This window comes from Neopsephotus bourkii, unplaced genomic scaffold (genome assembly GCF_033783945.1).
Source record: "Neopsephotus bourkii isolate Nb327-2 ecotype Australia unplaced genomic scaffold, CSIRO-AGI_Nbou_v1 NB_230, whole genome shotgun sequence".
In the NCBI taxonomy this organism is placed as follows: Eukaryota; Metazoa; Chordata; class Aves; order Psittaciformes; family Psittacidae; genus Neopsephotus; species Neopsephotus bourkii.
Genome location: NW_026900740.1, coordinates 773000 through 800563, shown reverse-complemented (window position 1 = coordinate 800563; position 27564 = coordinate 773000). Strand labels below are relative to the sequence as shown.

The 27564-nt window shown below is 39.3% G+C and overlaps 1 protein-coding gene across 2 annotated transcripts in view; it reads right to left on the bottom strand.

Moving 5' to 3' along the window:
* ATP2A2 (ATPase sarcoplasmic/endoplasmic reticulum Ca2+ transporting 2) overlaps positions 1 to 27068 on the bottom strand; it is a 44759-nt gene extending 17691 nt beyond the window's left edge. Inside the window, exons 1-8 of one of the 2 annotated variants that reach the window (XR_009724074.1) lie at positions 26776 to 27068; positions 25662 to 25679; positions 25489 to 25571; positions 18713 to 18817; positions 16082 to 16220; positions 4708 to 4788; positions 2834 to 2919; positions 1428 to 1892 (exon numbers count right to left, since the gene is read on the bottom strand). Coding sequence is in view for 1 of the 2 variants with exons in the window: in XM_061344567.1 (XP_061200551.1) it covers positions 1428 to 1892; positions 2834 to 2919; positions 4708 to 4788; positions 16082 to 16220; positions 18713 to 18817; positions 25489 to 25571; positions 25662 to 25679; positions 26776 to 26893 (1095 nt within the window). In the remaining variant the exon portion in view is untranslated. The remainder of the gene's footprint in view (positions 1 to 1427; positions 1893 to 2833; positions 2920 to 4707; positions 4789 to 16081; positions 16221 to 18712; positions 18818 to 25488; positions 25572 to 25661; positions 25680 to 26775) is intronic. The other variant, XM_061344567.1, reaches the window with a different exon arrangement.
* Between the last annotated feature and the right edge of the window lie 496 nt (positions 27069 to 27564).

Below are 27564 nucleotides of genomic sequence, written 5' to 3'. Positions count from 1 at the left end.
CTGACATAAAATCTAACTACAAGTAGAATTACTGTTGTAAAGCAGTCTTCCTCAAAACCCAAGCAAGAGTGAAACCAAGCAGCAGCCTAAAGCTCACAGATACTATGATTTTGCTACATTGGCAAAATCTTGCCATTAAGGTTATTTTGTAGCTGTAAGAGGTTAACAAGGAACCAAGCAAGTTGCACCAGACAAAATGTGAAACATTTAGCCCTTCAAATGTAAGGACTAGAGCAGGTTAAGCTTTTAAATCACCACCATTTAAAGGACAAGTTAACCAGGAAGCCTTCTGCTTTTGGCATCTGCATGATGAAAAAAAATCCCTGCAAAGACTAGGGCAGTTATGCAACTCTACTGCAAGTAACCTCCTCTAGAATACTGATGAGCAGCTGCTTTGTGTCTCTTAGGTATGAATACTATAATACTTAAGGAAGTAGAACAAGTCAACCACCAATTAGAAAGAAAAAGCCATTAATCACGTGAGAATAAAGTGCTTAAGGCTTACAACCTTTTGCCACAGGTGTGCAGTGCTCAACATTTATACATTTGGAATTCTAACCCGATGCAATGACTGAACATTTAATGTCCTAGAGTTTCTACACCACTACACACTTACAGTTACAAAGAACCTCGTGTTTTCTCCATGAAATTACTATACCAAATATCAAGTATAGGAGAAAGAACTGGCAACTGAACACACATCATGTTAAGCTATAAAAGCCCCAAATTCATCGACACTAGAATGAATACTGGGGGGAAGGGACAAGGGGTACTAACTTATGCTCACCTAAAGATATGCCACACAGTGAAGATGACCCTGGCAATACTGGTGTCAGGGTCAACCACACCTCAAAGTCACCAGATTAGTCATACAGTACTGCACATTGGGAACACCAGTGATCTACATCAGACCAATAAGAGCTACTGAAGATAAAGTAGCCAAATAAAGGTGGAACCACTCAGTAGTGAAAATACCACAGGCTATCCAAGTTACTGTAGTAATGGCTAAGTTTCCCCATCACTGTCACCCTGCTATGAGGCAAGTCTTTCACATTTATACTGTAGAAGCAAGATGTGTGTAGCTATCTTACCTTTCTGAAACAGGGGATTAAATCATACTACATAGTTACCAGTAGACTGAATGGTTTACAGATAAGTCAATGGAAAGCTGCTTGCAAACAACTTTGCCTTCCATCAAGTGAGGGTACAACTATTTTTGGCCATGACTAAATAAGGGAAGAGATAAAAGCCTTAAACACTACACAGTGGAAAACTGAATTAAAAGTGGAAGCTTATCTTAGGAAAATAAAACAAGATTTTTATGATATGAGAACCCAAAGACTTGCAATGAAAAGAATTCAAGCAATGCTGACTATTCAGAGGGGCTGAGGAGAAAAAGCAAAATAGAAGCAGTTAGTTCAACATACCCTGCAGACTGACATCTGATTCGTGGTCAGAGTACCAGTCTTGTCAGAACAAATAACTGAGGTGCAGCCCAAGGTTTCCACAGAGGGAAGACTTCTAACAATGGCATTCTTCTTGGCCATTCTCCGGGTTCCAAGAGCCAAGCAGGTGGTAATGACAGCAGGCAGACCCTCAGGAATAGCAGCAACAGCAAGAGCAACAGCAATTTTAAAGTAATAAATAGCACCTCGAATCCAGGAGCCACCGTGAACCGGATCATTGAAGTGACCAATGTTTATTATCCAAACAGCGATGCAGATAAGCGAGATGACTTTTGACAGCTGCTCTCCAAACTCATCCAGTTTCTGTTGCAGTGGGGTTCTCTCCTGCTCAGTAGCCACCATCTCATCACGGATTTTGCCAATTTCAGTGTTTACTCCTGTTGCAATAACCACTCCCATAGCTTTACCAGCAGCAATGTTAGTACCCTATGTAAAGAAAAGGGAACAGAAAACTTAATAGTCAAGCCATAAACAGGTTTTGGTGGTGGGTTCTGTTTGGTTTTAATTTGATTTAAAAAACCCAAACCAACAAAAACACCCTACAGAAGTCTAGGCTGTGTTTCAGCTAGGGTACACAAAAAGATGAGGAGAATGACATTACCCCAATACCCATAAGGGAATACTCCAGTGTAGAATTTCTGCTTACAGAATGGGTCACAACTGAAAAAGTACTGATCGACAATAAGCAACATAGTCAAACCCAGCTGCTGAATAAGCAGTATGTATTTCAAATGCAATCTTAAGTGAGTTTTTCTTTACTTCCTTTTATGAGGACTGTATTTTGCCATATTTAATGGTATTTACTGTGAGTAACAGATGTGCTCTCAGGGGCTCCCTGTGAAAACACTTAACATGAGAAAGAACAGTTAAGATTTCCTTCAAGGTGCCTGCCAACAATATGGGAATAGTTATTTTGTTATCTGAAAGGCATTCAATGCTTCCTTTAAGGAAATTCACACAACCTGCTTAATTTCTATTGATAACTAGCTTTCTAAGTTTTAGCCACCCAACCCCACAATTGGTGTGGGCTTTCTTACCAGTCTTAAGAGCTATTACTTTAGAAAAGCAGCGTAAAAGCACTTTGAAGGTGTGTGTTCTTCAGCTTTCAAGACTTTCTCGTGAAGGACAAAAATCAGTTTCCTCCTATAAACTCGTTTCAAGCAACATCTTCACTCAGGACTTCTTTTATTAGAAGTTACTTCTATTTTTTAATTCATTTAGTTCCACATACATAGAGACACGCATACAGATAATACAGCAAAGTCCTACAGCTTTTAGGTGAAGACCTGAAATTCTGCACATTTTTGTTTTATCAGCTTCAGTATTATTTTATAGAAGTTTTAAACATCTAAACCCAAGTAACTTACAGAAAAAAGCATGTTCTTCTTGTCTTGGTTTACAGCACGAGGATCAGGCACAGGGTCAGTGTGCTTAATAACAGACACGGATTCACCTAAAATTAAGATAATAGTCTTAAGAAGAGATTATACATATAGCGTCTGGAGTCCTACAGGGAATCAAAAAGTTATAATCCTCAGTCCTAAGATTTTGGAGGCTGTCAAACTTCTTTCCTCAAATGATTTTATTTAATTGCTTAAGTGAAACAGGAAATATTTCAGCTGACAAAAAAAATGAATGGCTGGCTTTTAATGGAAATAGGAAAGTAAATATTTTATACAGTTAGACTAAATGAAGCACACACCATGTCTTTTAAGGAACAGGAAAAGTAAGCAGCTGATATTCCACCCCTCCTCTTAATGTAGGAAGATCTACTCCATGAACTACTGTGTGTGTTTTTCGTGCAATAACAAGCATTTCTGTTCTTTATGCACTGCAAGAAGTATGCTCTCCTTTAAATAAATAAATGTTACACAGTTATACATCTGTGATTGTATACATCACCGTTATACTGGCAGACCTGATTTAAGTGTCATGCACCCATCTGGTTGTTAACTCTTTAGATTTCAGAGAAGTCTTCCATAAAGACCTTGAGTATCAATTTCTATAAACATGTCACACTGGTATATAAAGGTTTCTTTTCTATAGAACACAGATGTTAATTACCATATCAGATTTCATAAGATGCTGCCATTAGCTTCCATCACAGAGTTATGCTACTTTTTGTAAGCCAAGAGAGCCAAAGCTTCCTACTTTTAAAAGCTTTAAAGTAGCATCTTAGACTTCAGTTGTGCTTTATCAGTTAGGAGACTCAAGCAGCATCAACTTAAAATAGGCTGAAAACAGGAAAGTCCTTCTTTAAAAAATGAATTCTGTTATTTAATCAAAAGTAAGGACTAATCCCCATTCTGGTTCATTTCTTCTTCTACTTATTTCAATTCTGACAGCTTGACGAACATGGAGTGCCTACATTTTCTTATGCTAAACGTAAGTGAGCTCAATCAGTTCTATGCTATTCAGCATCTGTACTGAGAAACTTTGGAGCCTGTTTCAAGATAGAGTCGAGGATCAAAAATAGTTTTCTTATGAATACTTTACTGTTTTAAAATTCAGAGCTAGTTAACATTAATTTATGCTACCAAAACAGGCAGACAGATCTTCATGTTCCAGCCAAGAGAATCCACGTTATAGCACGCCTGGTTGATTCCTAGCTTCTTTCCTATATTCAGAAGTACTGCTACTTTGTTTTGTTTTCAACAAATCTGAAAAGTGCTCTAAATATAGCTCCTGCATTGGAGAGCTGGTACCAGGAAACACATGAACGTTCGTGCACAGAATTTCAGCAAATAAGGCTTTAGGGCACTCAGTCTTTAGGAACAGTGGTTTAAAAGCTGCCTGAATTTCAAGTTATTCCTTCCTGTGAGAAAAAAAGGGTAACTGTTACAGAAAACATTTAGTAAGTTTTCCATACTTTCATTTTTGAGCAGTGACAAGATGTTCAATCCTAGAAGACTGCATAAACTAGAATAGAAATCCTTCATTTTGCAGTTTCCCACAAGTTAGTGATGTGTGTGTCAGGAGGGGTAGGGAAAAAGAAAGCCCAAAAAAAGCATTACACTTCTCAGTAAGAATGTTTATCCCACTAAAATCAACATGGAAAGCCAGTAATGAAGCAATGCATTCAGCCTCTCTAAGAGTTAAGTTACTAGATCAGAAATCTATCGCATTTTAATGCAACACAGCACTTGAATAGCTACAGGCTTGTTTCTAATTGATTATTCTAAACAGTGAAAAGGCACTTGCAATTATGCACATAATTATCCAAAATTCACAGAAATTGTACCTGTGAGAATTGACTGGTCTACCCTTAGAGTTGTAGATTTGATAGAAGTAATTCTTATATCAGCAGGAACCTTGTCTCCAACTACAAAGAAATGAACAAGACAAAGTTAGAATGTTGTTATCTGAGAGATTTTTAACCAAGCATACTATTATCTCCATCAGCCAGGAAAACCATTTTCCAGGAATGGTCCAAATGACTGAGATTACTAACAGTGTATTACTACTTTGTGGTTTGCAATACTCCAATTTTCTGAGTATCCAATATACTTCAGCAATGGAGATTTGCCCTCAAGATCTCTATCCCTACCTAACCTCAAAGGAAGAAGCTGTAAATCACTGGATTGTTTTTCTAATCACATGATTACCACTTGAAAGCAAAGGGAAAACATTATCAGGGGAAAGATATCTATTTCAAAACATGCATTTATAAAAACCCAAACCCCAGAGCTAAAGTGCATCAAGTTTCCTTTTCAGGATGACTGGTCCTGGAAAGTCATCTGGTGGTTTTCCCTATGCCCAAAGCAAGTCCTCTGCTCTCCAAAGCCCAGAATGTTATTCACATTTATGTAGAAGCTAAAAGAAGTTGTATTTCCTTTTCTTTAGCATCAATTATGAGAATGATGTGCTTCTGCAAATCTGCTCTTTTCATGTTATCCTTTAATACTGTCAGATGTTTCAGAGTTAGAAGTTAATTTCAGGTCATACACTAGCTTTATTTTTCAGTAATGCTTATTAAACATACCACACAATCCATGTCCCAGTTAGCACTCTTCTGTTTGCCTTGTCATATATATTTCTACTTTGCAGAAAAGAACACTGGGCGGAATAAAAACCTAAACCCTCCGACCCTGGTGTTTGAGATATCAAGGCAGCAGGAGATACAGGATGTTAACAGTATGCTCCTAAAGATGGTAGAGGGTAAAGAAGTCAATTGCCAGAGCTGTGTGGCCAGTTTAGCTCCTGCACCTCTGTCATCCCAGAATTCTTCCACCGTCTTGCTTCCTCTTGTCTTAACTTTTCCTAGTTTTTAAGAGCTAAAGCTCCACCATTTTGTGACTACTGTGAATAAACGGCTGCATGCAAATTAACTTGTGCTAAAGCATATTAATGAGAGTCACGTTTCTGACTCATATTGGGGGTTCTACATTCCGTATGTCAATATTGCTGATGAATGTGTATAAGCAACCATTCTTAATGTAATTTAGCACTGTGTGTATTCAAGCCTCAACTTCCTTTTTATGATAAAGTAAGGGAAGGAAACAGAGAAGGGAGAACAACTAGCCCATAAAAGCTGATCTTCTCAGTAGATGGAGCCTGTGTCTCTGCAGTAAAATTAAAACAAGCTGCAATTCCTGCAGGAACTGCTTATGCAACTAACAGCAATAATGCACATTAACAAATAACAGCCATGAGAAACTCCACTGTTGTGTTGCAGCCATAGAACATACAGCCACTCACACAAAAACTATGCAACAAAACACTGAAGAGAATTAAGAGCCGTTTCAAATGTTAAGTAAACTTACATCATGTGACTTCTTCTAAGGTCAAAGAAATCCCAACCATTAAAATCAGCAAAAGATTATGTAGTCTTGCTTGTAGACTTAGATACCTATTTTTGTAAGTAGGTATGTATATGAAGGGATCCAATAAATCACCACAAATCCCCTTTCTGTATCATTATAGTATGTGAAAACTAATTTAAGCCACAATGCCCTTGAGCAGCAAGAGAAAATAGCAGTAGACAAATGGTGACCTAGACCAAAAATGGCAAAACTATTCAATATGCTCTCTTGATGTCATGAGGAGGTTTAGATGCAGACATATAGTAGCAGCTGGTTTTTAGATATCACTGAACAACAGGCTAATACTTCAGCACAGTGTGGTGTAACCCCTGCCAGTCTGCAGAAACATTCTCAAAGTACTTAAAGCAGCTGGAAAACTACAGCCAACCCAGATACACTACCACATTTGACAATACTGTTCAGTATTTATTCAACAGTAGCACAGATAAAGCTGTTAAAAAATAATCTTAAAACATTCCATAACTGGACAGAACATATGGAAAAGTTTGTAAGTGATTTTCCAACCTATTTCTTCTGAACAGCTCAGCTGTTCAAACTAGGAGAGACCCCTGCTTTAACAGACAACTGATACTCAAGCATCAGCATGGCCATGAAAACTACCACCATCATTATCAATTGTCTGAATCATCAGAACTGAAGTGTTAAATTTATTAGGATACTGCAGCTTTCTGCATTCCTCTCAACAATTTAGGATAGGACACATTATTCAATCACCATCTTTGCCTGAGAAGCCTGGAGTGAAATATTCAAGGCATTTCCAATAGGCAGGAAAGCTGTACATCAGGGTCAGTTACAGAACTATTTTAAGCAGCTCTTTGCAAAATAACAGCTCTGACAACCAGTCATTTATAGACTTGAAGATACTTTCATGAGCATAACTGAAACTGAATATACATAGGAAATCATCCTATGGTAGATAGGAACCCACAGGAAATTTTAGTGAGCTGTCTAGTGCAGATCTCATCTCAAAGTAGAAGGCTTTTTTTCATACACTTCAATACAGGAAAAAACTGGGGGCTGGTTTAAATACAATTATATTTCAATCCACAGAACCAGTGAATGTATGACCCAAGACTTGAAAGACAAGAAATTAAAAGGTGAATATGTATAAACATTGCTAAGTACAGAGCTGCTACAGTCTAAATGGATATAAATCCAGTTTTACATCTAAAATAGCAAGTCAGTTGCAGAAGTATTTTCGTTCATTAGTTTAACCAAAGGGTTTTTAAATATTAAATAGTCACGCCATTTCTACACCTATTCTGAAGAAACCAAAGAAGCTGCTTTCAAAACTGCCCAGGTACATGTCCTTAAGTCAAACACTTGACTACTGATTAAAACAGCCCTTCTAACTATAGAAGTGACTGCTTGAAAGAGCAGGAATAGGGTTTGGTTCAAATCATTAGTTTTATTCATACAATCCTTTTATTCATGCACAAAATACTCTTAGAACTTTTATACTGCGATTCCACACACAATAAAGGAATGTTTAAAACAACCTGGTCCCTGTAAGGGATAAAACAGAATAAACAGCAATTCTATTTAACTGTGCATGAGTCTGTACCGAGGCAGAATATTAGAGTTTCCACTCCCTGATCAAACCTGGAGTGGTATTCAGTTGTGATCTGAATTCTTAAAGTTTATGTCAATTATTTTAAAAGAGCCATACTCCCTCACTGAAAACACAGACAATTGAGCATCTGAAATCCTGGATTCTTCAGCTACCAATCTGATTAGCAAGCTTATCTCGCCAAGATTCTCACTGATCACATTTAACACTGTAGCATTTCTTCTCAAGTTCAAAGCTCTCCACATCTTATCTTACTCCTCCCAATGCTGTGGCAATGTTACAGGCCAATTTCCACTCTGTATGTACAGTAATTTACATGTATGTTTGATTTCAAGCACAGTACAACCCCACTTATCAAAGCAGGCATGCACTTGCAGAAATGACTGCAGTTCCCCAGGAAGGGGCTTTCTCACTAACTAGTCTTTAGGACAATCCAGCACACAAATTGCCCTGTTCACCTCGCAAAGCTGCCTTGAAATGGAGGATTCAAGTCTCCAAATCAACTACAAATATAGAATACACAAAGCAATGTTAGTCCCCATTTAATGACAAGCAGTGACTAAAATGACCAACTCATGTAGGTATTTCATCTGAGCACTGATAATCCTTTTATTTTACCAGTTTCCAAGACAGCAATATTACTAAATATTTAATTTCAGAATTTGGTCAAAATATGGTTTGAGACATTCACTGGGAGGCCTCTACAGCAAAAATGCATCACTGGCATGTTGCAGGCTAGATCAGCCTGTGGTTTAAACAACCAAGGAAGATGGGCAGAAGTGCTGAGGCACAGTTCTACGAACAGTGAAGCTGGAGGCAAAATAAGCTTATTAAAGCTGTGTGGATTTCAGTCCCTGTTACATTTTTAGCTGCATCTGGGTATCAACAAAGAACTTGAGACTACAACAAGACCATATTTATCTTTCAAGTTTCAAATGTTATTATAGGTCCTCTGACCAAAATTGTTGGTAACAAGAGATGCACGAAGCAGTATTAACTTTACCCTCAAGAAGCCACTATGATATATACAAGAGTCCTCAAAATGAAACTACTACTTTAAATGTGTACTTTGAACACTGATACCAGCTCTGTTAACTGCCTCTGGTCCCTCCCACTTGCTAAGAGGAGGTTTACAAACAGGTACATTATAAAAAGCAGGAAGTTTGCTTCCTTTTTATGTCAACAGAAGCATTACAAAAACAATTTATCTTCTCAGCAAAGAAAGTTACATGTTTGCAAACAGCCCATCTACCTGATCACAGTAAATCAAAGTAATTTTGCCTGTACAAGTCAGAATGGTTGCTCATATACAACATGCACCTAAAGCTTTCTTATTTATGTTTATCATTAACCAAAGCTAGTGTCGACCTGTATGTGCTACCAGCAGATTGGGGCTGGAACCGGACTTTAGCAATAAAGATTATCAGTACAGTTCTAAACTATTCTGCCATTGCCATCTTGTAACTCTGTTTTAGGTAAGTTCTGAAGAACTGGGACACTATTTCAACACATGGTTGAACAATGCAGGAACACAACAGTTCCCAAAAGTGACTAAAAACATCCCCAAAAAAATGCCATAAAACACCAAATGGAGAAGACAGAAGAAAGTGTAAAACTGTGTCATTCCACCCCTCATCTTTTAAGTGTTTTAATAGGCTAAGGTTTATTATTACATGTTCCAGGTCTTTAAAAGACACTATGGTCTTTTATCTGCTCCATCAGGATGCTCTAATTTCATAAGGCTATGGTAGAAATACTATCAAATTCTGCAGATATAACCTACCACACTGCTATTAAAACATTCCTTAATTCAAAATACACCATGCATGGGGTTTTACCATTAAAAGGAACAGCAATACATTAATAAAGAATTAATACAGTTCTTTTGCCAAAAAAACATTAAGTGTTAGCAACTCTTGCCTTTGTTTCAACATTACATATTACTACGGGTACAGTTATTTAATCCACTTCTCCTAATGAGATCTTTAGCTTCTTGGAAGACTTAGTCATTCCAAAGTCCCCTTTCTTGGCCCAAATTAAGTTTCTTATCCTCTAAATTAGAGGACACACCATTGTGTGAACATTTACTAATAAACTGAGGCAACTGAAGCTTCCTGCATCGAGTACGGGCATCACCTTAAGGTTTAAGAACTAAAACGGGTAGGCTTAAAGTAATACATATGTGATGCTACATACTTTGATAAACCAGAAAAGAGCATTGTTTCTGCTGGGGGACAGAAATAGTTAAAGCTTACAGCTGACCAGAACAACTGCTTCTATTCAGAAGTACAGCTGTCACAGCACAACTGCTTTATATGTTAAACTTCCTTAACACAAGCTCAGTTTAGCCCCTCTTCCCCCCTTGCATGCACACAATCTCATCTTCCTATTGTGTTTCATTAAGATTATCAGAAACCTCATTTTTCTTATGTAATAACAGTTTTTAAGCATTTAACACTTCCTGAACAGGGTATAATGAAATGCTACCAAAAATCAGCAGCTCTACAGAACAGGGAGACTGAGCCTATCTACACCTTCATAGAAGGCCAAGAGTGTCAAACTGTCAAAATCAGAAGAGCAATTATAAAGCGTGTTTTAAGTCTGAGTTTCCATTCCAAAGCAGTAAAATATAGCTTTTTCTGAAAAGAAATATAATACCACTGGTCCATTCAGTTTTAACTGTACCAATAAAACACCATTTGCTTTTACTGCTAGGATGACAGAACAGCACATTTGAATATATTCATTCTTTGCTTTTACGATGCATGTTACAGATTAGACAACATTCATGAGAAAAAATTATATACTATATTAAATAGAGCATAAGACTTGAATCATTCCTATTGTATTTCTTCCTGTTTTGTACAAACACACTTTTTAAGTGTCACTCTCTCTGAAGAGGGCACCAGAACACTGAATAAGATGTGCCAACGGACCCCGTCTGTAAGTCTGCACTTATTTCTAATCTTAATTTATCTACCTTTAGCTTTTAATTAGTGGTTCTATTTATATCATTGTCTTCTAGATTAAAACTCTTGTGATCAGCCTATAAAAATAGCAGAAAGAACAAAGTGGCAAATTAAGTTTTAACTTTTGCCAGATGAAGTAGAGAACAAAGCCATCTTTACACCAAAGCTGAAGCCCTGTTTCCAAGGTAGGTTGCATTTGGGCAACACAGGAACAAGCAGTAAGAACCCTGGAAGGTGCATTATAACTCTGAGTGCAAGTTGTTTTCAGCCTTGCTTTGCCAGGGTGATACGGTATTAACAGAACATTACCTTGATGGTCAAGTATTTCGGTCAGTACTATCTGTGCTTATAATAAAACCCAGCTGCAATATTGATTCTAATCAGAGTATAGAACATCAGACACGGGCTGAATTCAGACAATTAAAACACAGTTTCATTGTTTTCACCTAACAGTTTGGCAACTCCAGAGGAAAATGCTACAGGAATTGGGGAAAAAATTGGAGACGTGCTTTGCAAGTTTTCAAATGTGTGTTCAAAGTGACACAAGCTTAGGCTGTGCCCTCAGTTGAACCTCACCAGACTTCAGTGGAGGGTGCAATGGAGTTTGGACAGCATCTGGTTATCTGCCAACTGCCTCTGATGCGTTCGTGTTTGACAACCAAAATGCCTGCTGAAGCTCAGATTTATGCAGCACTCATAGGTGTGTTTATTAACCACTGATCCTACTTCTGTATTTTTTCTGGTTCAAAAGCAGTACTTTATGGAAAAAGCAAAATAAGTGCAAACCCAACAATTTGCACTAAGAAAACCCAAGTAAACCAAAACTAAATTGCAGTCAACTTCTTTTGTGTCTCAAGTGACCCTCCCAGCAGTATGCTTTTGCAACAGTCTCCAGTAGGTCACTATTCTGGATTTAGGTCTTACTTCTCTTCACTGGTTTTTCATCTCAATAGTTAGAAAAAACCAAACCTGCATCTCTAGTACCAAGTCTGAAAATTGATTCTACTTATTAGAAAAGTAGCACAGGTGCAAGGACCCAGATGTTTTAGAATGAGATCCTCAATATCAATGTTCATTGCTTATATTATCAGAGAGAACCCAGAGCTTGTCATAATCACACTGGAATTTGAAGGAGTTCAGTTTAAGGATCTGTCTTCCCAAGCTTCTTCACCCCAAAATTTATCTTTCCTTAATTACAAGGCATCTATGCTTTAGGAAAAGTCTTAAGGTGCTCTGCAGTTAGAATTAAAAGCCTCAGAAAGCAGTTCTTGCATGCTTTATGCTAGGTATAATCTTAAAGTTAAGTCTTCTGGAATACACACTAATTTAATAAGCAACAGCTCCTAGGAACTCTGTGTGCATTTTAAAGCCATTAAGTACTTACAGATGTAAGAGCAGATGACAAGAACATATCAGAGAAAAGAGAAAATACCATGGCTCCAGTTTGGTCACTTACAGATTGCAACTAATATACATTCATTTATTAAGTTACTGAAAGTCAGATATACTGTATCTAAAATAAAACATTTTAGACCAGAAAATACAACAGAATTGTCAAGAGCTTCTGTTCCCAAATGTGTTTCTTTAAAACAAAAATATTTGCTATCAGTTTATCCTAATTTGTATACTGGACTTCATACACAACTTCTATGAATTAAAGCCATGCTGCTTTAAGTTTCTGTTTAAAAATGTTACTTCAACCAAGGCAAACAAAACCCCAGTTAAAACAATGGACTTCTTTATTAAGATAGCCACTAGTTACAAATTTAGAGTGCACCCCCCCAATAAACTTAAGCTTTTATTAGCAGCAAGATAATCCATTTAAGACAGGCAAACTGAAAAGCCATTTGAGGACAGCATCTGGCCTTTTTTTCAGTTCATCAATTCTAAGAAACAAACAGTGTAGCTTAGTAACCCTCACACACTACAGTTCTGAACTATGCCCACCAAAGGTCTGCAAGCAAATTTAAGGCATACAGCCCAAACCTGTAATCCCAATCTCACCTTGGAGAGTTCCCATTGACAGAACAGTATCTTTTCCAGCATCTCTGCTTAAGTGGACATGGAAGAAATTCTTCCAAACATATACAGTTAAGAAATTCATGCCTGCACATTCTCTGGGCAAACACTGCCTACAGTGTCGCTCATATACCTGCATTTTAGTGTAGGATTGCTGTTGAATTTCTTAACTACTGGGCATAAGGACCAGTAATTGCTCAGAGACCGTTCTGCAGTATCTGTATGCACACTGATCCCCAAGAGACATGTAAAACATTGGGTTATCTACCACTTGAGGGATCATCTAATTCAGGTTATTCTATATTTACTATAAGGTGACAATGCAGTCCGGCAGTTTCTCCCTATTACTTCTAGTCAAATAAACCAGCATCCATTTCCTCTGCGAACTGATCACTTAAAACATCGTCCAGGAGCTTTATTTTAGAAGGTCATGAAGCAGACTGTAGTCTATATAATAAATGCTGTCAAACTCCATGAACAGCATAAGGAGCCAGAAGAAAAAGTAACAGCATAAACCATTATCACACCGTCTTTGGCTTATGTTAAGCCAACCAGATTATCTTTAATGGGTTCAAAACCACTGAAAATACCAAATGATTTTGGAAATGGTTCAATGCTGCTTATTCTCAGGGAACTCTTGCAATATAAAGAGACAAATACATTCCCCCAATTTCAATCTACCGGTTCCTGCAACAAAGACATATTTCTGTGTCAAAACCACATACAGGTACTTAAAATTAACAAAGCTGTTATAATGTTAAATATATATATATATATATACACTATGTTGTAATGGAAGATCTACAAAGTTTATCAAAATTAGGTATCAGCATAGGGGAGAAACCTATCACCTGGTTATTTATGCCACTTGGTTGAAAGATATTTGCCTGGACACACAAATGTCATTGGCACTTTGCCTAGAATTCCATACCCAGATATGTATCCCAGTATGAAGTGCTCTGTCACTTCCCTACATGGTCATCTTTTTGCAAACACCATGTCAAAGGCCATCGCAGTACTCTTGCACTTGAGGCAGAGACATGCACACAGTCTCTCTCACCTCCAGGTCTTGACACTAACGCTGGTACATAGTGTCTTGCTCTTCGCTACTTGCTTGGTGGCTTTTCTGAGCTTGATTACAATTAAAATATCATCATTGTCTAACTACAAGTTAGAATTTATTGTTTCAATATCAGAGTTCATATTATAGTGAAGCACTTCTGTATCAAACATCAATGCTAAACGTACCTTCACTTAAAGCTGCAGTTGATCATATTTGTCAATGTAAGAAAAATATGCTGAGAGCTTAAGACAAACTGTTGTGTCACCAGCCCCAAGGCAGAATATTTTAACCAGCATGAGCTTCTACAGCCAATCCACAAGCTAGACCGCCTACCATGAAGGGCAGTCAGAAGCTGGGTAATTTGTTTCTCTACATGAGCGTACTAGTTTTTAAGTCTGCCCTCCACTTCTTCCAAAATAGAAAGAATCAACCAGAAAACTTTCTGTGCTCTAGACACCTGGCAGAGCAGCAAAATCCAGCATTTTTCTTTAGTGAGATACCCCAAACCAGCCCAAAATACATAGTCATCACTTTGCAATTTACCAATACTGCTTTAAAGTACCAAAAAACACAACCCCAGTGTATTCCCAGGATATAAACTGCTTCCAAAACTACCATTCTATTGCTGACATTTAAAAACAGGATGAAGACTTGGACTAGACATTTACTGCAGAATCTGTAATTTATACAGTTCTGTTTGCCTCAGAAAGGACACAAAAAACGTCAGCTGCTGAAATCAAATCTCACTGCAGAACTCACAGATTTGATTGTACAGTGCAGCAATAGCGAGTCAAAACAGCTGAGTAAGTGACGAGGTATCACAATTCGCCCTTTATTTCAGCTATCAGCACTTTGTATTTGTACTTGTTCCTCACCAACAGATGTTAAGAGGAAACTAGCTTCAGCCTTCATGAGATTCACACTTTCAACTATCACAGCCAGGGCTGCTGTGGCTGAAATCATCCTATGCACAAAACTGAGGCTCCAGATAGGGCTCAATGAATGTTAAAGTTTCTCAAGAAATGAAAGCTGGGCAGAGAGCCAACACCAACTTCATTTTGAGTGCATACTCTCTCTGCTTGCTAATTAAAACAGGAGGATAGTCAAGTTTAAGGGTATATATTTATCTCCTCTTGAGACAGCTACCACCGCTAAAAGCAAAGTGACACTAGCGCAAAGAAAGTTTGATGTACACCCTAAATTGTTCCCAAAGGAACAATCACTCACTGAACAGTTGATAATGACCTACAAAATATGAGTATGCCATCAGTCCTGACACTCCACAAGAATCACCTAGTTTTATCTGGGAAGGGATAGGAAACATTAAAGTCACTGAGAGGTCCAGTTTAAGAGAAGAAGTTATTGGTACAGCATTATCACCAAAATGAAGGGGGTTTAACTGTCAGTATACAATACTTCTATTTTTGCACTTCTTCCAAATAAAGATATACCCCTTAGGGCAAATTTAAGTTATTAGAAAGCTGGATGCAATAGTCCAGTCTTTTAAGACCGGTACTTCAAATGCTTACACTGGAGAAACAGGAAGATCTACTTTGCATAGTTCTCTATTTGTGGTCTCCTACACAGCAACAGGCAAAAGAAGCAATAAAGAATTATGAAAGATGAGGAAACAATGATGCCATATGCTAGTCATACCTGCTGAGAGGACTGAGGAAGACATCTGTAAGAGAGTTTGATAGGCACTGCTACTACAAGTGCCAGAGTTGGAATAAACCTTATCTTTCCTTAGATAAAGAGCAGAGTGTGACTAAAAACAAAGTGTCTTTACATTCCAGATCCTAAGGAAACTGAACGTATTGAAAAGCAAGGAAAAAAGAGTATTTTGTGGTAGAAAACAGGCAAGTTAAGACACTCTGAAACCAGACTAGGAAATAGTCCTGACAAGTGTTAAACCTGTGCTCCAATTAAGATGCTTTGCTTTTAGACCTACCAATTAAACTAAGTGGCAATTTGAAAAACAATTCCCTCCGTGCAAATGCACATTTAAGGTAATTATGGCTGAAGAGAGGCAAGACTGTTCTGAAGGGAAAGCACATACTTAGGTGTCTTTGAAAACTCCCCCCAGGGCCTCAAATCATTAAGATAAGGCCCCCACAACAGTTTTACACTACTATGCTAATACATGTATGCAGTACAGAAATGAGTCTTACCTGCCACTTCTACAATATCACCTGGGACAATGTCTCTTGCTTTAATCCTCTGTACACTTTTTCGGTCTTGTCGATACACTTTGCCCATTTCTGGCTCATATTCTTTAAGAGCTTCAATAGCATTTTCAGCATTTCTTTCCTAAAAGACAACAAAAACCATGCAATTTTAAAAGCCCTCAAGGAAAAATACATGTGCCAGATCTGGTTTTTCAAATGCATTATTATATGAATATTGGTGACTCAGCTCAGTTACATGTATTAATACAGAAAATTATGTGACCTCTCTCCTTACGAGGTTGCTAAATGGAAATAATTACAACATAACTCAGATATTAGAGGGCATTTACAATCTAGAAGCTGTTTATTCAAACCCTGCAGCATTTCCCATCAATAATATCTGCTGTGTTTTGTTACTGGGAGGCCACACAAAGAGTTCTATGTAACATATGGATGCTTTTTGACATGAAAAAAAAGGGCACTAAGCAGAAATAAGGCTCATGGATATAGTCTTGTCTTAGGTGCATCTTACCAGCTGAAGCAGCTTATACTCAGACTGGAGTGGACTAACAGTACTGAATTTTACCTATAGAAATCAAGGGCTGCACTAGCAAGGAGGTTGCAGTGAGGTGGGTGCTGGTCTCTTATCCCACGTAACAAGTGATAGCACAAGAGACAACAGCCTTAAAGTTGCACCAGGGCAAGTTTAGATTAGACATTAAGAAAACCTTCTTCACCAAAAGGATTGTCAAGCACTGGCACAGGCTGCCCAAGGAAGTGGTTGAGTCACCACATTCCTAGAGATGCTGAAAAGACATGTAGATGTGGCACTTAGGGACAGGGTTTAGTGCTGGACCAGCCACTGCTGGGCTAGCGGTTGGACTCAATGATCTTAAAGGTCTTTCCCAACCTGAACAATGTTATGACTCAGCTGGGACAGCCAGCTCAGTGTGTTAGACTATATCTCTTTGTTCAGCTTGTTGCTTGATGTTATGGTAGGTAAGGCTACCTTGCTGATCACCAAAGTACTAACAGATGGAACTTTGGGAAAAGTGCATGTGAGAGGAAAGGTTGAGGAGGGCAGATCTAAGGCAATGACTCAGTTGCTCACATCCAGTACCTGTAGAAACAGATACATTTATGGGTGGAGACTGTGTACTGAGACTTATTTTCCATGCCCATTAAGACAAGGGAATGAGTCATTTAAGCTCTGCAGCAATTGTTTCACAATTTCATTCACTGCATGTGTGTCTGCATATATATATATATGTATTCTTTGTACACTATCATGTCTGAAAAGAAAGACTGGTTATTTCCTACAACAAGGTATACAACTACAAATGAAAATCCTCAAACTATATAGATAGCTTTACCTTACATTTCATATTTGAAGTTACTACATACAGAATTGGAACTCAAAGTTTCAAGTTAAAGATTAATTCTTGCACAATTGCTTTATAAAGATTTGAATAGAAAATGACACTTAAGGGGCAATGCTGTCGTCTCCTGATCGACTTTACCTTTTCCCTCCATACCAGCTCCAGCAGTTGCACAGCAAGCTGCTAATAATGGAGTCTTTCCAGGGTTAGTCTTCTTGTGCACAAGTTAGGCAGCTTACTTGAGCCAGCACAGAGCAGAGCACAGGAGTGTGCAGTAATACCACTCACTGCCCCTTCTGGGGGCTTGCAGTGTGTAGATTCCTCTCTAACATGTTTTAACCTGTTAACAGGGCTCCTCCTCTTAATTTGTTGGCTTTTTTTGACAGGTTCATATTTTAAGCATGAAACCTAATGTGCTAAGATGGCAAGTAACTATCACATTAACACCAGCCAACCAACTACCAAAACCAACCTCACAAAGAACTTAAATTACCCTAAAAATCCTAGAAAACCTTTTATCTGTAGAAAAACAATTCTAATAAAAACATACTCTGCCTGAAGCAATCAAAATAGCAACCTGAAGTTCTATGAACAATTTTGTTCTGGCATCTCAAGCAGTGTTAGAATGTGTTACTGGTATTACTGCCTGTATGATTTATAAAAAGCCATCTGATATCACAGCTGATAATGAAGGAGAAATTTCATGGTATGTAGAAGAAGCTTCTGCCTTTTGACAGCCATGCAGCCTTTCAATGTACATTTAGTAGGTACAATAATTACTATTGTACTGAATAGGAAGAATTAACACTGTATTAATGCATTAATAAATGTATTAAAACACAGCACTCGTCTCAAGAGGAAAGAGAAGAAACTAGATTACAAGTGTTCCATCCTTTGCTCCTTAGCTGGGACAAACTCCCTTTGTTGCAAGCTGATCCAATTGATTGGCTCTGCAAGATTTAACTTACTCCCTTCAATTCTGGACTACCCCATCCATGTGTTCACCAGTGTGGGGCCAAACACACCGATGGGCACTTTGCTTCTTTGGCAATACTTCTGAGGCTTTCATTTTACCTTTAAGTCAACACTTTCTGTGCACAAGTTTTATGGTATGTTGACTCTAGGGAATCTAAAGTTATTAACACAGATTACTTGCATTGTATGAGGCACCTGACACTACACTGTATAGTCCTTCCTCTTAAACCAAGGAAACCCCAAACATTTGAGATTTGACATTGTAAAAATAGCTGCATACCTGCCACACTCCCACAATCGCATTAGCTACTAAGATGAGTAAGATTACAAAAGGCTCTACAAATGCTGTGATTGTTTCTTCACCCTCTTCAAACCAGGCCAAGACCTGGAAGAGAAACACAATGATTTAAATTACTAAAGGATTCACACAGACACCTTGCAAACTTCAAACCCGGTATGTTTCAGTTGGAAACCCCTCAGTCTTCCAAGCTGTAGTTCTGTAGTTCATGAATGAGCTGGCAATATGCAAGGGAAAAGGAGAAAGAGAATCTTTAGTAAAATAGTACAGAGTTTATTTCCAAGGCTGCTCTTCTTTTAAAGGAGCAAGCTATTTATCTGGGTAACGTATTACTACTTTTGCTTCACAGATGAAAGCAGTTGTGACAACGGATACAGAATACAGACTAATTAGTCTTGACTACTCAGAATACTAAAACTTCGCAGAATTTGAATTTTAACCAAGTTAATTGTTCTTTACCAATAACTCAGACACACAAATGGAAACAGCTTTAAGTGGAGGAGAATGAAAAATAAGCATCTACTTATTTAAACATAAGCAGCATCTTAATGAATCACCTAAATGAATTGTATAGTTACATCTGAAGTTGAATTCTGAGCGGAGTAGCTGGTAAAACCCAAAACTGGATTTTAAAGATTTAAAAAAGTAAATCAACTTGAAGACTTGCTTGAAAGGCTCCACATGTTTTATTTCAGTTCTTTTGCTTTAGAATGACACTCTAGTTTTAGCCTTCTGCCATTCACCTGACTTGAATGGGGATATGTCAGGGCTTCTGCAGTGTTCTGTCACTACTGAAAGTCAAACTTATATGACCGGGGAGGAAGAGCTTTTTCGTCAACATGTTGAGCAACAGGAAGCCTGGAAAGTGACAGTAAATAGGAACAACGTGTTGAGATAATTAGGGCTGGTAGTCAGGCAACAGCATTCTGAATCACTAGAAGACTGCAGTGAGCAAACCGTTACTAAAGCGAGTGCCATAATTCCACCAACATGCTGCTCAGAGCTATTGCTCAATTGTGAAACACTCCAGGATGTTAAAAGGAAGGAGCAGCAGCATGAAAGCCTCAAGCAGAAAACAGACTGTCAAGCAAATGCAATGCAACAACAGATTTTTATTACAAAAAGGATCAACTTATAAGATCCAGGTTATGATTAATAAGATTGAAACTTTCCAACTGGCAACACAACATGTTAAGGGTCTGTGTAATCCCTCTGGAGAAGAGACTTAGTTAGGATCTCTTACACTCTCTACATCACGGTATTTCTTCCCTCCTCCCACACCACTTATCTCCAATCCCCAGTAACACCTTTAGCCATTTGACCTGCTAGAGCAGTCATACAGTCTACGCTGTAGTCTTCGCTCTATGCATTACCCTTTATTTCATGGACAGCTTTTACTCTGCACCAGCACTGCTGCCTCCCGTGTAGCTACACAAAAGGCTAATGGTACATTTCCAGTTTCCTTAGCATGTAACAAGGTCACACACTGCCATCAGAAAAGCTGCTTAGTATCTGTTTCTCCCCTCCCTTTCCTTATTGGAACTCTGCAGAGCCTATTTTGCTTCCAACAAAGTAAGTAAATTTGATCATTGTGATGTTTGTAACAGAGCAGGCACTCACAAGGCACCTGCAATAAAACATCTGCTTTACACAACGCTAAAACATAATCCTTTCAGATTGAAGACCACATGTCTTGTAAAATAACATTGAGAAAGCCTGCAACTGTAAGAGGTAAGGAAAGTAGGTACAAGGACAGCAAGATCCAAGTATGTCAAGGAGAAGCAAAATTGAGTTTTCAAGGGATCTTTCAATAAACCATAATTTCAAAAAGAGCACATGAACTCAGCGACAGTACAGATCTGATTGTTTAGATCTTTGGGGTTTTTTGGCAAAATTATCAATCTATGCCCAGATTAAAATGAAGTACCTAATTAATGCTGGAAGGCAGCAACACATTTCTCCCCTAAAAGGTTTCCATGCAATTACTAGCAGTGGAATGACCTAAGCTCTAGTTCTAGAATGTTTTAGTAAATATAGTCATAGAAATAACACAATACATTGAGAGTTCCTGGGTTTGTAACAGCAGATTACAGCTATTTTAACACTAGATCTAGGATACTAGTGATATATAACATGTACTACTGTAACAAATGAGGTTTATTATTTTATAGTAGCCTGAAGTAAAAACAAAATCACAGTAAAACCCAAAGAAAAAGCAGAACGAGGAATACAAGTATTTAACTAAGTGTTTCTAGTAACAACAGATCATATGCTGAAGCCTGGTAGAGACCAGACAACTCTTGTCAAAGGCACTGAGTCCTTGTCAAAGTTTCCACCAGTATACTTTTAAGACCTTGGAGAGGTTTACAGCAAGGTATCTTTTATCTGACTGCTACTCAGAAGGGCCCCATCATATTTCTGCCCTTATCACTTTAAGACTCACATGCAGAAACAGCTTCATTTCCAGGTCATTGATCTCCAATGTACTGTTCAGACAGTATGGTCAGTAAGTAAAGCTAGCATGCCTTTAAGCTTAAAAGAGTGGCTGGTGGGGAAAGAGTAAGATAATTGCTCAAAAGAAATGCAAGTCTGAAAATGTAAGGAGAAAATTCAGACATAAAAGTCCCATACCAACAGCCAATCTCAGCAGCAGCTTTCATTCAGCGTGTTTGCTTTAGGGTTGCTAGAGCTATGGCTTGCAGAAGTCTATTTTAATCAAAGCCTAATGGGGTTTACCTGCAAGATACTATACACAATGACAGGCAAATGGCACTGAAGTCTTCATGGCTATTGGTAAAAAGGGGGCAGAGGTACAGTGCAGAAAGCAGCCAGCAATGAGACGGCTACTGATGCGAACACCTAGAACAGCAGTGTCCTTGCAGCTTTCTGCATTTCTACAAGGTAAATAGTTACTGTATTGTCAGGTAAGCTATGGAGGCAAGTTGCCTTAGATGACTACTTATCATTAAGGAACAAACAGAACTAAAGAATGGAAGTTTGAAGACAGAGCTGGGTTGCCCAGCAGGCTGTACCCGCTTACCACTAACAGAGGAAAAGCAAACAGTTTGTTGTCAGCAACGTAACAAGGGTATTTGTTTGGTTTTCCTTTTGACAATAGAAACTTAGAAGCAGGCTGGGTGAGCAAGACCTCATCCTAACAGAAAGGAGCCCTGCACTAATTAAAGCAGGTTATGTAAAACTATGGACTGCTTTTAAGAGCTTTCTTCTCACAGGATACTGTGAATTGAGATTTCGTATATTTTGGACAGAGTAAAAACTACTACTCAGAAGCCTCTCTTTCAGTGTTTTCTCTTTTCAATACATGTTAGCTTAAAACTAAGCAGCTGCAAACTATTTCAGTAGTCCTAATACTTGTTCCATTACATTTACACTGAACACCAGGAATTACTACATAAAAAACCCCTCCCTGTTTTAGGTCAATTTTCAGTAGAGATTTTTATTTGCTACCCAAGAAGAGGAAAAAAAAAGGAAACGACCGAAAAAAACAAGCCAAGAGAGTCTGACCATACATGTAAGTACAAGAATTTTATCAGGTTAGCAGATTAATAGCACTCATCAGATACATGCTACTCTGGATCTCTGAAAATAAACAAATCCCTGTGTTTAGTGTAACAATAAGGAAATGAAAAAGATACATAGCACCCACAGTTTGATTTTTACAAAGTGAAACGGAATCACAATCTCTTCTCACAGCTTTAATCACTCCTCACCCCATGAGCTGGCATCTCAGCTGCTATTAAGTAATCTGAGTTTAGCTGAAAGCATGACAGTGTAATGTTCCACGGCAATCTTTATCTTGCGCCACATACTCATTGCTACTGACCTTAACAGGTAGGTTTTGGGGTGATTTCAGGGCAAAGCCTGCACATTTCTGCGGCACACCTTACTTCCTCTAAGAGTATCTTTGCTCACCTTTTAACACAGATTAGGTTATACTCCTGCTAATTTACAGGTTATAATCATCTCTGGACTAAATCACAATATATTGTTTTAATCTAAACATGAATATCCACTACTAGGAAGCATTCCCAGAACAATCACAATGCTCTTAGAATGCTGCATTAATACTTCATGTTTGGGTAAAGCTTGTAGTCTATGTTGCATCTTGTAGAAGAAAATTCACTCTATGCGAAGTTCAAAGATAAGACCGCACAGTCAAGCATACAATCACTCTTTAAAGCATATATACTTCACCAAAGAGAAACTTTACATCAGATGAACCATTAACATCTTGCAACTTGTCATTTACACAGCAAAGAAAGCTGTTCTTCTATGTAAACAGTGTAGATCTGAGTACATGCTACACAAGCAGCAAGAATTAAAAGCCATAGTTCATGGAAAATTAAACATCCTTTTACTTGCACGCCGAGTCAGGCTGTGAAGGTCCCTGAACTGCTGAGATACACTCTACAGGTTTACTTCTGTGTAGGCTTCATAGAACACTGAGACAAAGTCCAAGCCTATACACAGATCTATTTACTCACCATAAGAAATTATTTCTATTGTTTCTCTTCAAAAGCCATACTTTAGGCTTTTACTAACCAGACACATATGTAACAGCAGTTCCGACTAGGAACACAGGACATAGCATCTATAGCCAACAAACACGCAGCATATGACCCCTCCAATCAGCCAGGGTGACACAGATTCAGCTGTTAGTCTGATTTATTTTACTGACACATACCTGACAGGGGGTGTGGGAGTAGAGGACACAAAAGGCACTTTGAACAAAGAAGTTTATGTTGTATGTGAGAGGGGATGTTTCTGCACAAAAATCTAACGCAGATCTCTGTTAAAAATAGCTTTTTCTGTGCAGTTACACACAATAGTAAAAAAGCTAGTATTATTTATGATCACAACACAGTCACCAGAAAAGCTTCCACACTGCAAAGCAACAGTGATCTATACATCTCAAGATGCTCTTTCTCATACAGACAATAAATGATCACCTTCTGAGCAAGGAAAAAGCCAGAAATAAACAAGGTTTTTAAAGTGCTAAACTGTACCTTTTTTATTAACATTTCATCAAAAGAATAAATCTTTGCTACTAACATCAATTTATAGTGGGTATCTGTAGCTCTCAAATAGGAGACAGAAAAAGCAGAGCAGTAGCCCAAGGTCATACAGCATGCCAGTTGCACAGAACCCAGTTCTATCCCACACTAAATTAAAATACAGCCTCCTCTTAATTAGATAGTAAAATTAAGCATCCTGAACAAAAGAAACTGAATCCAGATACTAATCAAGTTTTCAAAGAGGGCTTGGCAGTGTATGTTCTATGACCTCTGTCAGTCTGGTATTGTACTTACTCAGATTCAACAATAAAAGCTTAAAGTTTGGTGAATTTGATTTTCCACTTACTTGGCTGTAATAAAACAGCACAATGTACTTTCGTATGAAAGGCTAACAACCTTCTGCACTGTCATTTATCTGCTGAGACGAAAGTCACGCCTCTTGAGGTACAGAAATACATCCCCTTCTTACCCTCCGGGAGAGGAAAATGGGGGAGAAGAGGAAAAAAAGCTTTGGAATGACCTGGTCCTTCAATTTTCTACAGCCAGCCTGATTTACTCCCCATGAAACAGAAGAATGAGTAAAGCACATCCATCTCCATGGTCAAGACCAACATTCAACTGGTGATGGTACATGAATATCAAAATCCAAAGCACTTTTGAGAAGTGTCAGTGTGGGGATAGCTGAAGCCTCTCTTGGTGGAGAAAGATCAATACAGCATGTGCTGCAGCACACACAACAGAGCAACTCTCCCCTATCAACATAACAGCTCCAGAGCACATTCTCCTCTGACCATCCTAATTAGTTTGCCCTTAGCTAAACGGTCACCACAATTTCCACTCCCCCCAAGAGCTGCAGCATTTATTTTTTCTTAAGTAGTTAATTACAACTCCAGGGCAAAGTCTACTATAAACTTCTACTTAAACAATTTAATGCTCTGCACGCTTCTATTTCTGTTGTCCAGCTCCCCAGGACATACAGCCTTCATCTTCCTTCTGCACTTAGGCTTTATCTTCCTTTTCAGTTTCTCAGCAAACACATACCCTTTACCCATTAGGTAAAAATATTGCATAAACATGCTTTTAAAATTAAAAAAGCCAAAATTGTTCTTATTCTTTTAACCCTGTATGTAAAGCAAGATCTCCATTTAAATGGCTAGACTATTCAAAGGTCAGTTACCAAATTTGGTCAGCAATGGTGCCATCACAGCCGTCATCATTCTTGTCACTGTCAAAAGCAACAACTGTCACCTTGCTATTATCAGGAAGGGAAGGCAACTGGAATATTCGCCATGTAAATTCTATTTACAGTCTGCACTGCATCCAAAAATGTCTTCCAATGATTATACATTGAGCTTGATAACGATTAACTCAAAGGCAAGAAGAATGTCCAGTTAAACACTTACTCAACGTTAGTTTTCAAAGCCAACAAAAGCATTGGGAAATCCCACCTCAAATAAGCAAACTGAGTTGAATGAGAAGCACTTTTTAAAATACCTGTCAAGTGTGGTTACGTACCAATGACTCATGCAATGAAAGATCCTCTGAAATTTTGGTTTCTAGCATATGGAAACCTCTGCACAAAGCAACTGATTTAAGAGATCGCTATTTCCTTTGTATCATATACTTCTACCTTTTGAGAAAGAGTCATTTGAGTATATACAGCTCCTATACATTGTCATTCTGCAATACAGAAGCCTATGAAATGAAAAAAATTATACTTACAAAAGATATGCAAGCTGCCAGCAACAGAATTCTAACTAGTAAGTCTTCAAACTGTTCAATCACAAGCTCAAGTAAGGTTTTTCCTGCAATATGTAACAAAGCCATTTAGTTGTGTACCTTTACAAAAGGATGAATTATCAACAAGAATTAGCAGATTTCATGAACACACTTACCTTCCTCTGCTGGTAACTCTGTCAGTGGAAGATTTTTCCAGGAAGCATGTCAAAGAAAAGAGATCATTGGAGAAACACATTAGAGAGCACTGCAAGGCATCCACTAGATATCGTTCCTGATTTGCACACAACTGGGTTGGATTTGACAGGCATACTGAAAGCCTCATTAAGGTGCCTCTTTTCATTAAAGCATCTGAATAGGCCTGATGGGTTTGCATTTTAACACACTTAGAGGTTAGCCGGAATGTGCCAAGGGTTACAATTCAGCCAAGTCATCACTCCAGCCAGCTGTGGGACTAGTGCTGTTGCTGCACACAAAGGGTCAAAGGCTCAAAACGCTTTTCAAACGCTTTCTGACAAAGGTTTTCTTCCACATTCACTTAAAAAAAAAAACAAAACCAAACAACAAACTTGGCTAAAGATATTTCAGATTCTTTCCTCCATTTTAAGGGCATTTTCTTATTTCTGCTCTCCCTTCCATTTCCTTACAACAAGATTTAGTAATTCCAAGAGGCAAAAAAAGCAGTGTTAAAGCTAAAAAATGCCCACCGTATAATTTTCTCATAGGTTTCCAGTTAGGTACAACTGACACTGGAGCTCAAAAGGGACGGGGAAGGCCAAGCAGTAAGGATTGCACGAAAAAAAAAGAAACATCGGCCGAATTCTGTGCCCCGACGACTCAAATGTAAAATAAGGGACCAAAAGGCACTGAAAAGGAGGGGAAAATGAAGGTCAAGACGGACGAAACCCACACTAAAATCATCAATAAACAACCCACAGGGCTTCATTTCAGACTGGAAGAAGATTTCCCAGCGTTAAGGTGAAAGGAAACGGAGGTGACATCCTCCTTCCCAAAGCAGCCCTGTGAGCTCGGGGTATGAAAGAAACCCACGAGGTGGAGTTCAAGTCAGCCATCTTCTCTCCCTCGCTCCTATTCCGGGTCCTGTAAGAGATGCCGGCTTCGCAAATACACACACGTTTAGGCCTCGGAAGAGGGCCTCGGGAAGGATGAGCTTAAAAGAGGAAAGGGATGGAAGAGAAGGGGAAGACGACGAGTGCCAGCGACAGCATCCCCGCGGCGGGGGAAGGCGGCGGCGCGGGCCGGTTCACCTACCATTGGAGCCCCATTTCTCCTTCAGCTTCTTGACTTGCTCCAGGCTGAGCCCAGTGCTTTCGTTGACGCCGAAATAAGCCAAAACTTCCTCCACAGTCTTTGTGTGCGCGTTCTCCATGGCTGGGGCAGGGAGCAGCAAATGGTGCCTCGCCTCTTCCTCCTCAGCGGGCGCGGCGGCGAGCCCCCTCCTCAGCCCCTCGCTCTCTGCCCCACCACCCCCGTGCTATCACCATAGACCCCCTCCCGCGACTGAGAGGCGCACCCGAGCCCACCTCAGCGCTGAGGGAGGCCGAGAGGGGGGGGAAATATACTTAAAAGATTAAAAAAAAAGAGAAAAAGGGAAAAATAAAAAAGAAGGGGGGGAAGGAGCCGGAAAAAAAAAAAGCCCTCGCCCCCCTCCCACCCCACACCCCCTCCGAGGGAGCCGAGCGGCCTCTCCGGTGGGGATGAGCGGGGCTTCAGGCAACCCCCAGCTCCGGGCGGGCAGCTAAGGAGAGCGCGGGCCCCCGGAGCCGCTGTCGCCTCAGGGGCGCGGGCGTGAGGCGGGTGCCTGAGCGGGGATGGGCCGCGTCCAGGTGACCGAGCGGCCTCTCCGTTCGCCTCCCCGGGCTCCGAGCCGCCCCCGCGGAGGACAATAACGGCACGGCACGCCTCACCGCGCTCGGCTCCGGAGGCGGGGTGGGGTGGGATGGGAAGAAAAAGGCGTAAGTGCCCCTCTGCCCGCCTCTCGCCTCCACCGGGAAGGGTCGGAATCGCCCCCTCCCCTCAAGCAGCCCGATCCTCCCCCTC